The 15934-nt window shown below is 36.0% G+C and overlaps 1 protein-coding gene across 18 annotated transcripts in view; it reads right to left on the minus strand.

The window, feature by feature from the left end:
- Zbbx (zinc finger, B-box domain containing) overlaps window positions 1-15934 on the minus strand; it is a 104051-nt gene that overhangs the window by 36222 nt on the left and 51895 nt on the right. For 3 of the 18 annotated variants that reach the window (NM_001029922.2, XM_087626991.1, XM_087627019.1), the window contains 5 exon segments: window positions 1620-1759; window positions 3440-3519; window positions 4678-4778; window positions 5123-5232; window positions 11928-12048. In NM_001029922.2, the coding sequence (NP_001025093.2) occupies window positions 1620-1759; window positions 3440-3519; window positions 4678-4778; window positions 5123-5232; window positions 11928-12048 (552 nt within the window). 18 annotated transcript variants of the gene reach the window in all.

Genomic DNA, 15934 nt, shown 5'->3' on the forward strand with positions numbered 1-15934 from the left:
GTAAATATATCAAGAAATGTTAAATGTCAGATTTCACTTTGGAGCTGGACATTGTAACCACATTAAACACTGCAGCAAAAGGAATTCTCTTTTCCTGTGGAAATGGACAATGTCTCAGTACTTTGGTAGAAATGTGGCTTCAGTATGAACTGTCATCCACAGGCTAATATGTATGCACACTTTGTCTCCACCTGATTGGGAAGGTTATAAAACTGTTAAAAGGTAGAGCCTTCAGGGAGGGAGAACAGCAGTAGGTATGGGATTTGAGATTTTATAGCCTGGCCTCACTTCTTGTTTTTCATCTCTCCTCCCTGTGTATATACGAAATGTGATGATTCTGATCCTTTGACTGCTGGGGATCCTGCTCTCATGTCTTCTTTGTCACAATGGACTGTATCCTTTCTGTGACTCTAATCTAAAATAAATCCTATATTCCCAACCTTCTTTGAGTATTTTATCAGAGTAACAGAATATTAACTCATACTTGGGTTTTAGAAGAAGCTATCCTCATAACTGCTAAAACTTAGACACAGAAGAATATTTTTTATAGTTTAATGTGAGTGCAAAGGAAATCCTTTGGTGCTTTGCAATTTCTGCTCAACATTGATGTAAAGAAAAAGCATCTCTAAACAATAAACATGTTTAAATATCTTTGAAGTAAGAGACAACTATTTGCATTCACAATTTTCTCAAAAACAATTGAAAGGGTGGCTTTAACTTGGCACAACAATACCAACTAAATGTGAGTTCAAAGTGACAAGTTCCAATGTGCATATACAGTTCATATGGGCAATACCAGGACTGATAGGACTGCTATGAAGGTACTGCTATTCCTCATCTTCTGCTGGCAAATCAGGTTATCAAAAGATTTAAATCAGTTACTTTATAAAAATGCCCACGTGTATGGATCATCTTTTTCAGAAAGATATACCTACTGGTTTCCTGAAAAATCTTAGGTTTATAAAACAGAGTGTTTGAAAAGAAGCTTTAAAATTATCCAGTAACTAAATCATCAATTAGTAAAAGCATGTCAGAGAAAGTTGACATTTTAAGGTGACTGAGGTTCAAGGGCAGATATGAAAATTGACTACCAGGTCAGGGCACTGCAGTGTGACTCTCTAGATAGTGATCTTAAATCTTAATTCAGAAAAGCCCAAAATTTCCATACAGCACTCAGATCTACAAAGTACAAATATCTAGAATGGAGGATACCACAGAAATAAAAACCAAATTTTTAGGCTTAGGGTTTCTAACACAAACTTTACATCCAATGTGATATTATAAGGAGCTGTTTAATTGTACAGGGAGACACTCATCACACTTTTACCACTAAAACTTTTTCTGTGTGACTTCAAAATTCCAGTTTACTTCATAATAAATTGTAAATAGAATTACATTGACTGTGTTTGCTTATAAATACAATGCTGTCATCTGTTGATTGAAAAGATTATTTTCAAGAGAATTATATACTTTCAATCGATTTTCTTCCAACTCCTCATCTTTTGTTTTGTAATGAACAGAATAATAAGCAACATGTTCCTCAACCACCACAGCTATTGTTTTTATTAAATTACTAATCTTTATTATTAAAATATATTAAGCAGAGAACAAAATGTTACCTTTTAACTCATCCTTGTGGTGCCCAGAATTTGTTCTCAAACACATACTTAAGAGGTCTGCTTTTCCCTTGTTGAAAATAAGGTGGTGATGGATATCATTTTCACCTGGTAAGCAAGTCTGATAATCCGGAAATGTAGAACTTATATGTTTAGGGACAAGCACAAAGAAAGTGTTGAAAGCAATGGTCTGAACGTTCTGGCTCACTAGTTACATAAGGTTATAATTTAATACTAGTTTTACATTTTTGTAGACATTCTATAGAATACAAACAAGTGCCATTATAGACAAAGATATTTGGCATAATTAATTGCAAGTATGTTGCAAAAATCTCAATCGAAATTTCCTATTTAATAATATATAGATATGTTTGATGTATTAGATTTTTCAGGAACATTTTAGTTTCATAGAATTACAATCATGGTGTCTCAGGAATGAATCTGCTCCATTCAGTGGTGGAGGTTAAAAGTAGTATGTAATAGTACATTTCAGTTATCAACAATGGATATTATCTGTGTACCCGGCTGTACTGTTACATTCACTCCAGACTAAGCAACACATGATTTCTATGAAGATAATATAATCGCAACACTCATGGATTACAGTTAACACAAACTGTCATTTGTGATTCAAATAAAAAGATAGGACAGTCTTGGATTTACCTTCTAATACTTTAAAACTAATGCCAAATCATAATGGGAATTTTCTTTACCGCCTTACTTGACACAAGAAGATATTGGATAATGTATATTAAAAAACAAAATAGGGGATGGTGAGATGATTGTATGTAGGAGGAGACTTCTTACCAAGTCTTGTGACCCAAGCTCAATCCCCAAAAACATATATGGTAGAAAAATTGAACCCATTCCTACAAGTTGTCCTCTGATCTTTTCTTTACATGCATATATGTATGTGTGTGTGTGTGTGTGTATGCACCAAACTATAGATAACTAAATAATTTCTTAAAAATAGCAAGCAGAAATGTCATTCATTCATTTCCTTAAAGAAAAACAACTGCACCTCTGCTGTTCATTATTTGAGACCCTACATCCAGACAAATATTTGTCTGGGATTCAAAGGCACCACTTATACTTAGAGCTACTGTGATATACTGGGAAGGGTAGAAGTTGGTCTTAACCAAGGTCTAGTAGAAGGGTTGAACAATAGGAGCTGGATCCCACTATTGAGGCATATTGAGCATTTGTTATTAACAAGAAAAATCCAACAGTTCACAGAAAGGGATTACTTTTAACTTTACTAAGACAAAAGATAATTTTGAACAAACATATGAAAATGACAAAAAGCATACAAAATTACAAATTGCTACTATACTTCTACTGACAATCATGTATTAGTTCTTGCCTAAAGAACAGTATTAGAGAAGCTCTTGAACCTGATCATTTATGTAAGTTCTTATTTTAGAGTTAATAAAGTACAGTCAAAATGTTTTTATTAGAAAATGAGTTAATATACATTATATCCAACTTGGAAAGCTATTCTAAAAGCTAACAGTCACTAAATTCCTAGGAATAACTGCAACTTTACTGTTTTATAAATGACTAAATTAAAATAATGTGTACAAATTGCTACAGGACTCAAGTAACATTAATAAACACTTACAAACCATGAATTTTCCAGCTAGAGAAATGGATGATATTGGCATGGCTATACTTCAATGTTTTATTATTATTTCCAGCTACACTGTAGCTCAGATCTACCCTATTGCCTTGTGTGTGCATGCAAATGCTTTTTTATTCTACCCCAACCCAGCCTGTTGTGATTGGTGTTTAAAAAGGAAACAATCAGAATGGAAAGAACTTACCTTAGTTGACTCTCTGAGTCAGCCAATTCAACTCTATAAGGCACAGCAACCCCTGGGTCTTCAAATTCTGCTCCATGAGTCTTAGTAAATGCATGTTACATAATGTTAATATGTTCAATAAATTCATTATACACTAGTCAGTTAATTGTGGATATATATGTGTGTGGATGTATAATTTTTATATATTTAGATATTTGCATATATTTAGATATTCTTATTCCTATTTCTATATATAAATTACATTATATATAATAGATATATAGTTTATTCTTACAAATGACTCTATAGTTATAACATACATCTTATAGAGGAACGAAATTCACCTGTTTTTCCTTGAGAAAATTTAATGTTTTGTCAGTTTTTATAATAGGCAAATTTGTAACAAATAATATCAATTTATGTAACAACTATCAATCCTAGTAGATTAGTGACTATTACTTTCCCAGTTTTCTTATTGCCATATCTACAATTTATTCTAAGAATCAAAATTTTATTGAATGATGTGTGTGTGTTTGACTAATATTTACCACTATTTAAATGATAAATAAAGCGTAAATAGAAGAAAAGCCATAGCAGCTACCAATCCAGCAGACATAGAGGAAGCAAGATGTGGACTCTGCATTCTCATCATTTTCTGAAATAACTATCCAAAATGACAAAAGTATTTTGAAGAAAATGGTAGTTCAGCTACTAGGTAAGTAGGAAGTCAAATACAGGGACTGGATCACATCTAAGTCACTTGGTCTGAGTTCTGCTTAGGAATCTCTGGCTCAACTATAACTTCCAGCAATATACTGATATTATTTTTTAAAAAACTCTTAAATAATAAATAATATATTTTCATTTAAAGAAAAATAACATTGATATTTAAGTAATTACATTTTACACCTACATATATTTAAATAAGATATCACGTAACGAAACTGAATCATTTATGAAAGGGTGAAAGAATAAAGAACTATAGAGGCACAAAACCCAAAATGTAGGAGCTAACATAGCAGAACACTTGCATTTCCTCCATGATGCATGCCTCTGAAAACTGGAAATATTGTTAGTATGTATATGCATTATCTAGAATAAAACATATAGTTTGCTATTTATTGACAAGGGGTAATCCAAACATGAATTTTTTCTTAAATTCTGATGGTTTTCACAGATATCTTAATGACAAAAACATGAAGCCATCGCTATTGCAAATTTTCTATGGCAAAGCATTGACATGATCATTATATACTTACACTATCCAGTTCTACTATTGTTAGAGATGGTGGAGGTCTTTCTACTTTCAATTTCTCTGCTGGCATAAAAAGGGGTGGATATTTTACTTTGATCTCTTCAACTAGGAAATAAGATTGGAAAATAATATTACCAGAAAACGTGTCTGATGATTTGCTGTCTAGATATAATACTAACAGTGAAAGAACAGTTTTTCATGAATCTACACAAAGAGTGAAACACTAAAGATTCCTTCAGCTCAAACAATGTATGCATTTTATTGCAGTTATCTTTTAAAAGAAGCTATTTAAATTCAAGCAATGTACTATAGTAAATAAAAGAAACTATGGTTTCATAGTCTATCTCAGAATAAGACATGGGCAAAAATTAAAAGCATGTGTCAATTGCTGCTTGGTTATACGATTTTAATCAATAAGTGTTAAAAGGTCTAATCAAAGCACAACTGACCATCACTATCAGAGTCATTTTCTTTCTGAGTGCACAGCGCCTCTGCAATGGCTTCACGCGGATGTGGGAACGTATTTGGTAGCATGGTATGAAGTTGCTCCAGGGGAGTTCTATAAACAACGAACATGCAATTAAAAAAGAAAATCATCTTAATTGAACGTTCCCAGACAAGATGTTTTACTTATCAGATAAGTGAGAATTCAAAATTAATGCTGAAATTTTGACCATAATATAAACTCACAGGTTAGTGTGATTAAGACAATTTGAATGTGATGAAGGATTTTTTTAAATCAATTCCACATCACATAAGAAGTTTGTCAACTTCATACTGTGTTTTCCTTAAGATCAAGACAAATGTAATGATACACTTATTCTCTCAAAAGCCTCATGGAATCCAAAGAACATGTCATGCTGTTGACAAGGCTAATTTACAAGTGTATGCTTTATCTCGCACACTTGGCACTGTATTTTGATGAGTTCTAAGGCAACCTGAAGGCATTTATCTAAACTTTCAACACATTGGTAGAGAGGTAAATTGGGTCCCATTATAAGAATTTGAAATGGTATGTCTGTGGAATCTGTTACCTAATTAACATCAATGGTGGATGTAGCATGCTTCAAATGGGAAACATGAAGCTTAGGAATTCTGAGACTTCAAAAGTGTGTATTCAAATGTTGTAGTGACCACAGATTTGTGAGGAGAGAGTTTACTTTTGAGTCAAATTAAAGTAGCTACACAATCCCCGTAGATCATGCAAACTCATATCGTTGCCAATGTAAAAGACAAGTAAAAGGAAAGGGTGATACTTTTAAACTCAAAATTTACACATTTCATTCTACTTTTAGTACATTCAAAAGTAGTATACACCAGATTAAATAATCTCTATTATGATGCTCATTAATAAGATGATATTGGGGGGGGGAACCTACTAGTTTTAGTCAGAGAACACAGCAAGAGGAGTAATTTGAGTACCCTGCCTCTACAAGCAAATATTCCTAATACGGTCTCACTTCACAGTACCTCATTTCTCAATAGTAAACATACCAGCTGCGTGTTGTAATATATGGTATAAATCACATAAGTACAAAATATTTTGTGTTACTCAGCTTTACATTTTAAAATGTTCTATGAAAGAATAACTACTTCCAATCAGAATTTAACTAAGTTAAATACAAGAATATTAAATAATATAAAAAATCAAATGGAAATTAGCATTTGGTCACCATAAGCTGCTTTCTAGTTTATATTAGTTTATTGTGCTAATAACTCTCTATATAATATATATAAATGCAAATAAGCTATTAACCAAATAATTCATGAAGCAAACGTCTTTGGTTGATATTTTTAATCTTTATTTTATAAATAAAGACTTATAGAATTCTGATAACAGGATTAAAGAGTAGGGACTCTACATGCATATTTATGTTATATTAAAGACAAGAAAGAATACCAACAAAGTTTAAGTGACTTGCCATGAATAACCAACTAGCTACCCATTTATGAAATCTTGACTGGTTATTCCAACCCCAACACCACCAACAAACCATACTACATAAGTAAAGGTAAAAATACTTTCTACAAACGTAGTTACTTTTTTTTGGCTTTGAAGTACTTGCATTCAGTGTCTCTCTGTGTGTTCATGTATGCACATGTCCATGTACATGTTGTATAAACACATATATGCATCTGTATTCTCATGTGTATGCGGATGGTTTTGAGATGGCTGGTCATTCATTGGTGATGATATTTTAACTGCCTTCCACTTTATTGTACACAGTTCTCACTGGTCTTGATCTTGCCCAGTATAGGCTAGCTTGTCTGGCCAATGAGTCCCAAAGGTCTGCTTGTGTCTGCTTTCCTGGCATAAGGATTAAGAATATTTGCTACTGGGCACATTTTTTACATGGGTTCTATGGAATAAATTTAGGTTTTCACAGACTGGTTTATTGATCCTTCATACCCAGACTTACTGATATAAATCCATTTAAATATAAAATAAATCTGACCAGGAGCTTATGCCTGAGAGTTCAATCCCCAGAAAAGTACCTACTGTTATTTTTATTGGATATTTTACGTAGGTGCATTTCAAATGTTATCCCCTTCCCCCCTTCTCCCATAACCCTCCCCTTCCCCCTGCTTCTATGAAGATGTTCCCACTTCCACCCACCCACTTCCACCTCAACATCCTGGAATTCCCCTACACTGGGGAAACAAGCCTTCATAGAACCAAGGGTTTCTCCTCCTATTGATGGCAGACATACCATTCTCTGATACATATGCATCTGGAACCAAGGGTCCCTCCATTTATATTCTTTGGTTGGTGGTTTAGTTCCGGGAGCTCTGGAGGGAGAGGGGGAACTCTGGCTAGTTGATACTGTTGTTCTTCCTATGGGGTTACAAGCCCTTTCAGCTACTTCAGTCCTTTTGTCTAATGGACATAGAATGTGTCTGATTTCTAAACACAGATCTCTCTCCCTGTAGATTAATGCAGTCTTCAATACTCATCTAAAACCCTTTGTATAGCAAACAACAACTAGAACAAAAACTCAAAAATGTTCAAAATGTAGAGAATACATATATGTGAAGTGCTCATGCATAAATGGAATATCTATTTAGATGCCCTTTCTTCCCATGTCTAAGGGAACAACATGAAGCAGAGTCAGACTGTAGAGAAAACTGGGAAGAAACAACATATTCTGAGCAATACAGGATCACTACATACATAAATACTTAACAACTGTGGTTGTTTACAAAAGACCGTATAAGATAAATCCAGTCAACCTGTCAGTTGGGAAGGGAAATGGTAAGGGAAAGGAGCACAAGAGAAACTATTGGAAGTTGTGGCTGATTGGAGAGGATGTGTTGGTTTTATTGAGGGACATGGTCTCTGGTAGGGCAACTATGCTCCAGTAGATGCCCCCACACCCATAGTCATTGGGCCATCACTAATTAAGGAGAAAAGAAGAGAGATAAAATACTTTCTTGAATAATTCCAATTTTTAAATGAAAGAGAACTAAAAATCATCAGTGGAATAGCAAAGAAGAATTATGACTAGGCTCAGAAAGTAGTCTCAGACAGAATATCACTCACAAGAAATAATATCTTTGAGAATGTTCCAAAGATGAAATGGACTCACTTAAAAATCATATATATGTGTATGTATGTGTATATGTATGTATAATAGAGCATGGACCTTGTGATCACACTTTGCCTGCAGGATAGTTTTATTCTTCAAAATGTTCGTGAGCATCATGGCACCCATGTTCCTTAGGAGGCAGTAGGACTATAGAAATTCTGTACTTAGAGTGAGGCTACTTTGTCAAGATTGTCAGAGACATCTCTGAGATGTAAAAAATTGAGTTTATATAATACAAAGTCAAAAATTCTATAAATCTATGCATTGTTAAAATTGGCAATGACAACCAAAAGGTATTAAGGGAATACAACTGGAAAGAGAGAAGTCAAAGTATTGCCATTCACAGATGATAAGATAGTGTACATAAATGACCCCAAAAATTCTACCAGAGAACTCCCACAGCTGATAAATACCTTCAGCAAAGTGTTTGGACACAAAGTTAACTAAACCAAAACATGACAAAACAAAGCAATACAGTAGGCCTCCTTTATTGAAATGATAAATGGGCCAAGAAAAAAATTAGAGAATCAACACACTTAACCATAGCCACAAATAATATAAAATATCTTGGCATGACTCTAACCAAGCAAGTAAAAGATCTGTATGATGAGTCTTTGAAGAAAGAAATCGAGGATGACATCAGAAGATGGGGAAAATAGCTCATGCGTCTATGGCATCTATTCAATGCAATTCCCATCAAAATTCAAAAGAGCAATTTTCAACTTCATATGGAAAACAAAAATCTCAGGATAACAAAAACAATCCTGAACAATAAAATAACTTCTGGAGGCATTACCATCCTTGATCTCAAGCTATACTACATAGTAGTAGTAATAAAAACTGAGTATTATTCGTACAGAAACCAAAAGGTTGATTAAGGAGTGGAATCAAGGACACAAAAATAAACCCACCGACCTAAGGGCACTTGATTTATGACAAAAAAGGTAAAACCATATAATGGAAAAGAGAAAACTTCTTCAACGAAAGGTGCTGATCTAACTGGATGTCTGAATGTGGAAGAATGAAAATAGATCCATGTCTGTCACCCTGTACAAAACTCAAGTTCAAGAGGATTAAAGGTCTCAATATCAAACACTAAATCTAATAGAACAGAAACTTGGGAATAGCCTTGAACTCATTGGTACAGCAGACAACTTCCTGAACAGAACACCAATGGGAATGGTTCTACCAGAAGACCCAACTATACTACTAGTGAGCGTATAACAAAAAGACATTCTACCATCCCACAAAGACACTTGCTCAACTATTTGCATAACAGCTTTATTTGTAATAGTTAGAGACTGGGAAAACACTAGATGATTCTCATGTGAAGAATGTATATAGAAAATGTGGCACATCTATATAATGGAATATTCAGCTAGTAAAAATCAAAAACATAAATTTTGCTGACAAATGAATGGAGTTTGAGAATATTATCCCTAGTGAAGTAACCCAGTTCCAGAAAGACAGGTACAGTATGTAGTACCTTATAAGTGGACATTAATCAAAAGTGTAGGACAACCATGCTTCAATCCACAGACCCAAAGAATCTGGAAATAAAGGGGCTCCAAGGCAGGATTAGTGAATTATACTCAGAAGGAGAAACTAAATAGTCATCAGAGTTAAATGAAGAGAGGAACTGGGTAGGAGAGGTGAAGCAGGAAATGGGAATGGTGATCTTGGGGGCAGGGTGAGAGGGTTTGGATTGAGAATGGAAATCGACTCTGGCCATCTCTGTTGACAACCTGGAGGTCTGGGACAGGAGAGAGTACTAGGAGTTTGTGCAGGTGACCCTAGGTTAGATTTCTATCAGAGGGGGATATGGAGACTGATATGGTCACCCCTATATCCAGGAGGTCTTCCAAATGATGGATGGAGCTATCAATACACCCACAAAACCTTCAACCTGAAATTTGTCTCCCCCCCAAAATGTGCAGGGATAAAGACGGAACAGAGACTGGGGAAACAGGCATCCAATGATTGCTGCTACATGACACCCATGTGAGAGAGCCAACCACTGACAGACACTATTAGTAATAGCCTACTATGCTTGCAAATAGGAACCTAGCATAACTGTCTTCTGAGAGTATTCATCAGGCAGCAGATGGAGGCAGATGCAGAGACCCGCAGCCAAAAACCTGGCAGAGCTTTGTCAGTCTTGTGCAAGAGTGGGAAAGATAAGTGATCAAGTCCACGGGAGTACGGATAACACAAGAAGACCCAGAGAGTTAACAAACCTGGGACCATGGGGGTTCTCAGGGTCTGGTCTGCACAACCAGGAAGCATGCAGGAGCTGGACTTAGACACACTACATGTTTGTCGCAGATGCACAGCTTTGTCTTCATGTGAGTCCCCTAATAAGGGGAGCAAGGGCTGTCTCTAACTCTGTTCCCTGCCATTGTATTATATTTCCCTCTACTTGGACTGCCTTGTTGTGCCTCAGGGGAAGAGGATGTGCCTATAACTGTTGGGATTAGATGTTCAGGGTAAGGTGGTACCCAAGCCAAGCTCCCCTTCTCCTCAGAAGTGGGAGAAGGGGTATTGTAAGGGTAAGACTGGGTAGACAGGAGGGAGAGGGGCTGTAATTGAGATGTAAAATGAATTAAAAAATAAATATAAATAGAAATTTAAAAAAGAAAAATGAACTGATTATAATTAATTAAAGTGAGTGGAGCAGAGACTAAAGGAAAGGCAACCCAGAGACTGCCCCACCTGTGGATCCATCCCACATGCAGCCACCAAACCCAGTCACTACTGCTGATGCCAAGAAGTGCTTGCTGACAGGAACCTAATATGAATGTCTCCTGAAAGGCTCTGCCAGAGCCTTACTGATATAGATTAAGATGCTTTCCCCCAACCTGGACTGAGCACAGTAACCTCAATAAAGGAGATAGAGAAAAGAATGAAAGACCTAAAGGGGTTTGCAACCCCTTAGGAAGAACAGCAATATAAATCAACCAGACCCCCAGAGCTCCAAGGGACTAAACCACCAACCAAAGAGTATACATGGGGGGAGCCATAGCTGCAGCTATATATGTAGCAGAGGATGGCATTGTCTGGCATCAATAGGAGGAGAAGCCCTTGGTCCTGTGAAGGCTTGATTCCCCAGTGTAGGCGAATGTTAGGGTTTTGAGGTGGGAGTGGGTAAGTGGGAGGGGGAACATCCTCATAATAGTAGGGGGAAGAGGAATGGGAGAGAGAAGAACCTGAAAAGGGGATAACATTGAAAATGTAAGTACATAAACTATCCAATAAAGGTTATAAAGTTAAAGATCTAATCAATTTTAAATTAATTTAATTTTAAAAATGTTTTTATTTAATATATTTGTAAGTCTCAAATATCTATACCAAAACATAGCAAAGCCATTTTAAATGAAATCTTTGTGTATTGTATACTTTTGTTATTATTTTTAAATTTCATACTTAATTTTTGTCTTTTCCAAGAAACATCATTTTAAATTTCTCAAGATTAAAATGCACCATTTATGTGTATATATAAATTTAAGTAATTAAAACTGTTGCTAATATAGTTAAAGCTTCATGGAATTTTAAAACTGCTTTAAAATTAGTCATGCAAATGTGAAATAGACTTACAAATACTGACAAAATGAAATAAAAATAACTTCTATTTCATAAGAAATGGTAATATTAAAATTCTACTGAATACCTTCTGTATTTTTTAAGCCATAATTTTTCCATGTACGACAGACTGTCTTCTGTGAATTCGATATTAATTGGTTCTGCCCAAATTTTCAAATTAGTTTGTACTTCACATTCTTCCACCGATTCTACAAAAATAAACACTGCACATAATTAATGTAGCCAGGCCTATGAACTCTCATATATTTTCTTTAGATAAAGAATTGTATCAATTGTTTAGGAAGGGTTATTCTTTGGCATTTATCCCTGTAAAGTTAATTATTATCGTGCTATGATATATGATATTAATACAATACTGAGGCTAAGATGTAAATAATTATAAATGCTTTTTTAAAAGTGATTTTAATAAATCATTCTTTGGACAATTTTTTTCAAAATCTCTAGAAATGAAATGATTTTATGATTCAAAAGCTTTCCACATGAAATATTATCTTAAATGAGAAAGGTAAATACAGAGTACTTGTGCATTCTACCCACACAGCACTGCATACACACCAAATATATTATAGCTTTCTGATAATAGTTACATATTACAGGGAATAGAAAATAATTTATAATATATGTTATCTCATTCATACTGAGAATATTACCACCATGAACGTTTGCTTTTGATGTCCCAATTACTATTATTTCTGAAGCACCACAAACCAAAAACTACTCAGAGCTATTTGAAACTGATCAAGCTTTGGCCTAACCCAGAAGTGGTAGACACTCTCACCTCCAGATACTATCCTCTATGTAGACTACAGACAGCACCAGTATAGAATCCTCCAAGAAAAAGAGGAAAGGGAAGTTGTAAAGTTTAAAAACATTTTTTAAGGTATTCTAACACCACAACACCATGCTAGTCCTAACCTCATATTGCAGACTTTAGTGATTAGCATTCACCAATAGTCAAATGCCAGCAGCTAAATAAACCAGAGGAACTTAGTTCCCAACTACCCAAGAGTATTGTAGTATTGAGAAAAAGAAAGAGTGGAAATTTGGAGAGAGTAACAACCATTATCTACGACATAAAAGAAGAGAAAGAGTTAAGATTATGAGTGTGAATTATGAATAAAATCATGATAGATGATGACCTGAACCTAAAAGAATGGGAGCAAAAGAGCTGAAAGGTGGAGGAAGGGAGGTTACCTAGATATTTTTTTCAGAGAGAGGAAGCACTGTACTTGAGTATTGTACTTTATACTAAACAAAGTTGTAAGAAGTGCAGGGCTAAAACAAGTGACCCGTGTTTTACTTTTCTCCATTCACCAATGGCACAATCTCAGAAAACAAAGATAAGATGTGGTCTTCATGTGTAGAAAGAAGTGTTGTTTCCCTAATTACCTAATATAAATAGTCTTCAAGCTGTCAAACGTCCACAAAGTAAAACAGCTAAGGCCATTTCATTATTAAAGATCATTTAACTAGAGATATGTCTGCTCCCGACAACACCACCTTCTTTGTCCAAAGAAGATTTGAACATCTTCACCTGCAGGAGAGATTGCTTTCATGGCAAGACAGCCACTGGGTACAAATTACCCATTTCATCTACAAGCAATACTGTCCAAAAAAAGACACATTTTACAGAATATTCAACTACTGACTTTGTGGAGACAGGGTCAGAGGCCCTTCAAATGTCTGCTTTATAGGTCTGTCAGATGCTTTATAGGTCTGCTATAGACTGATGCTCCAAAATTTTGAGGAATGAGAGACTGTCCAGGTACTCAAGCTATGTCTACAAACTGGTTAAGATGTGAAAACTATTTGCACATCCTATGTTTTCAGGTAATATTTGGTTGTTCTCAAATTTCTGATGGGGTTGGAGACTAGTTTAAGTTTCATACTCAAATTCAAGTTGCTTAACATAGAGAGATGTTATAGAGTAGATGACATGGTTTTTCAATGTTGTTACAGGCTAAAATTCTAAACATAATCCAGGGGTAGAATCATAATTTTTTCAGTAAAGAAATACAGTAGAATACTTTATCTAATTGACAAATTGATAGACTAGATGTTATTGTACTTCATACTGTGTAATTTACTTAATTGTTATGGTTTTGTTCAATGTGTATATGGGAGAAGAGTTTGGTTTGGTTTGTTGTTGTTTGGGCTTTTTGGGGGGCTTTTTGTTGTTTTTGTTTTGCTTTCTTATTGGACAGAAAAGGTGAGATGTAGAGGGAAGTATTGTTTCCCTAATTGATTCTAGATAGTGTCAATAAAAGAGGCAGAAACCAATTGCTGGGTGAAAGGAAAAAGGTGGGACTTCTGGGTCCCAGGAGAAAAAAGGGATGCAAGGAAAGGGGAACTCGGACCAGGCTTTGGAATGATGGACAAGAAAGCTACAGTCATATAGGTCTTGGGGCTCCTAGAGTTTGTTACCTCCACGAGGTGGGGCCAAAGAGGTTGGAGGGAGCTAGCTGATAGGATCTGGACAAGAAATTCTTCTCGCAGTCATTGAGTTATCTGGCTTGTTTTAAAATAATAAAACTGTCTAAATAATGATAAAGCCAAGAAGGGAATTCTGACAGGAGCTTTATATAGCCTTTCTCCTGAGAGGCTCAGTCAGAGCATGACAAATACAGAGACGAACGCTAGCAGCAAACCACTGAACTGAGAACAGGGTGCCCATTGGAGGAGTTGGAGAAAGGCTAGAAGGAGCTGAAGGGGTTTGCAACCCCATAAGAACAACCAACAAGAGTTCCCAGGGACTAAACCACCACCCAAAGAATATACATGGAAAGACTCATGGTTCCAGGTGCATATGTAGCAGAGGATGGCCTTGTTGGGTACCAATGTGAGGAGAAGCCCTTGGTCCTGCCAAAACTGGACCCCCAAAATAAGAGAATGTCTGGGCAGGGAGGTGGTAAGAAAGAGTGGTTGGGGAGGGGAAAACACCCTTATAGAAGGGGGAGGGGAGGGGGCCAGGGCTTATGGACTGGAAACTGGGAAAGAGAATAACATTTGAAATTTAAATACAAAAATATAATAATGATAATAATGATGATGATGATGGTGATGATGATGAAGATGATGATGATGATGATGATGATGATGATGATGATGATGATGATGATGATGATGATGATAAACAACTGTCTAGTGTTTTCTATATTCAGAGCTAAGAGGGCAGCTGGGGCAGATATTGGATCCTTGGCAAAAATAGCTTGGAGGGGCTGGGAGAGCGATCTTCCCTCCCCACCACCTCCACCCCCAGGAAACATGGTCAGCTTACATTGACAAAGCTGAGAAAGACTGGTGGCAGCTGATCTCATAGCCTAGCCAGGAACTCGAGCAGAACTCCTGAGTAGGCTAAAGCATGTTTTTCTGCTGTTATTTTGTTTTGTTTTGTTTTGTTTTGTTTTTGAATATTTTATGTATTTACATTTCAAATGTTATAACCTTTCCCCATTCCCCCATCTCCCATAACCCCCTCCCACTGCTTTTATGAGGGTACTCCCCAACCCACACCTTCCCACCTCTCAAACAATGGCATTCTCCCACTGGGCATCAAGCTTTCACATGACCAAGGGCCTCTCCTCCCATTGATGCCTGACAAGCGGCTGGAACCATGGGTCCCTCAATGTGTACTCTTCGGTTGACGATTTTTTTTTAAATTACATTCAACATTCATGTGTTTATCAATGTCTGTGATAATCAATTCTAATAACAAACATCTACTGCTAGGAGAAGAATCTTCCCTATACACTCAGCAAGACACTTTGCTCCTCAACTGAAGGGCATAAAGATGCACGAACTGTGGCTTCCAGACAGAAAGATCTCATGAGTTTTGTTTTACCATATTGCTTCTGGCTCAACAATCTTCTCTTCTGAGACTTTGGGTGAGATTCTCTACCACTCATTCTTTTGAAAACACAAGCATTTTTCTTAACATATAACACAAAATCCTAAAGTAAATGGATGCCTGAAGAATCTGAGGAATACCCAGGAGACCAGAGTAGAGGAACCCAAGCAAGCCAATGGGAAAATGTCAACAGGGAGGTCAGAGGGAGAAGAACTTTAGCTCACATA

This window comes from Rattus norvegicus, chromosome 2 (genome assembly GCF_021556685.1).
Source record: "Rattus norvegicus strain SHRSP/BbbUtx chromosome 2, alternate assembly SHRSP_T2T, whole genome shotgun sequence".
In the NCBI taxonomy this organism is placed as follows: domain Eukaryota; kingdom Metazoa; phylum Chordata; class Mammalia; order Rodentia; family Muridae; genus Rattus; species Rattus norvegicus.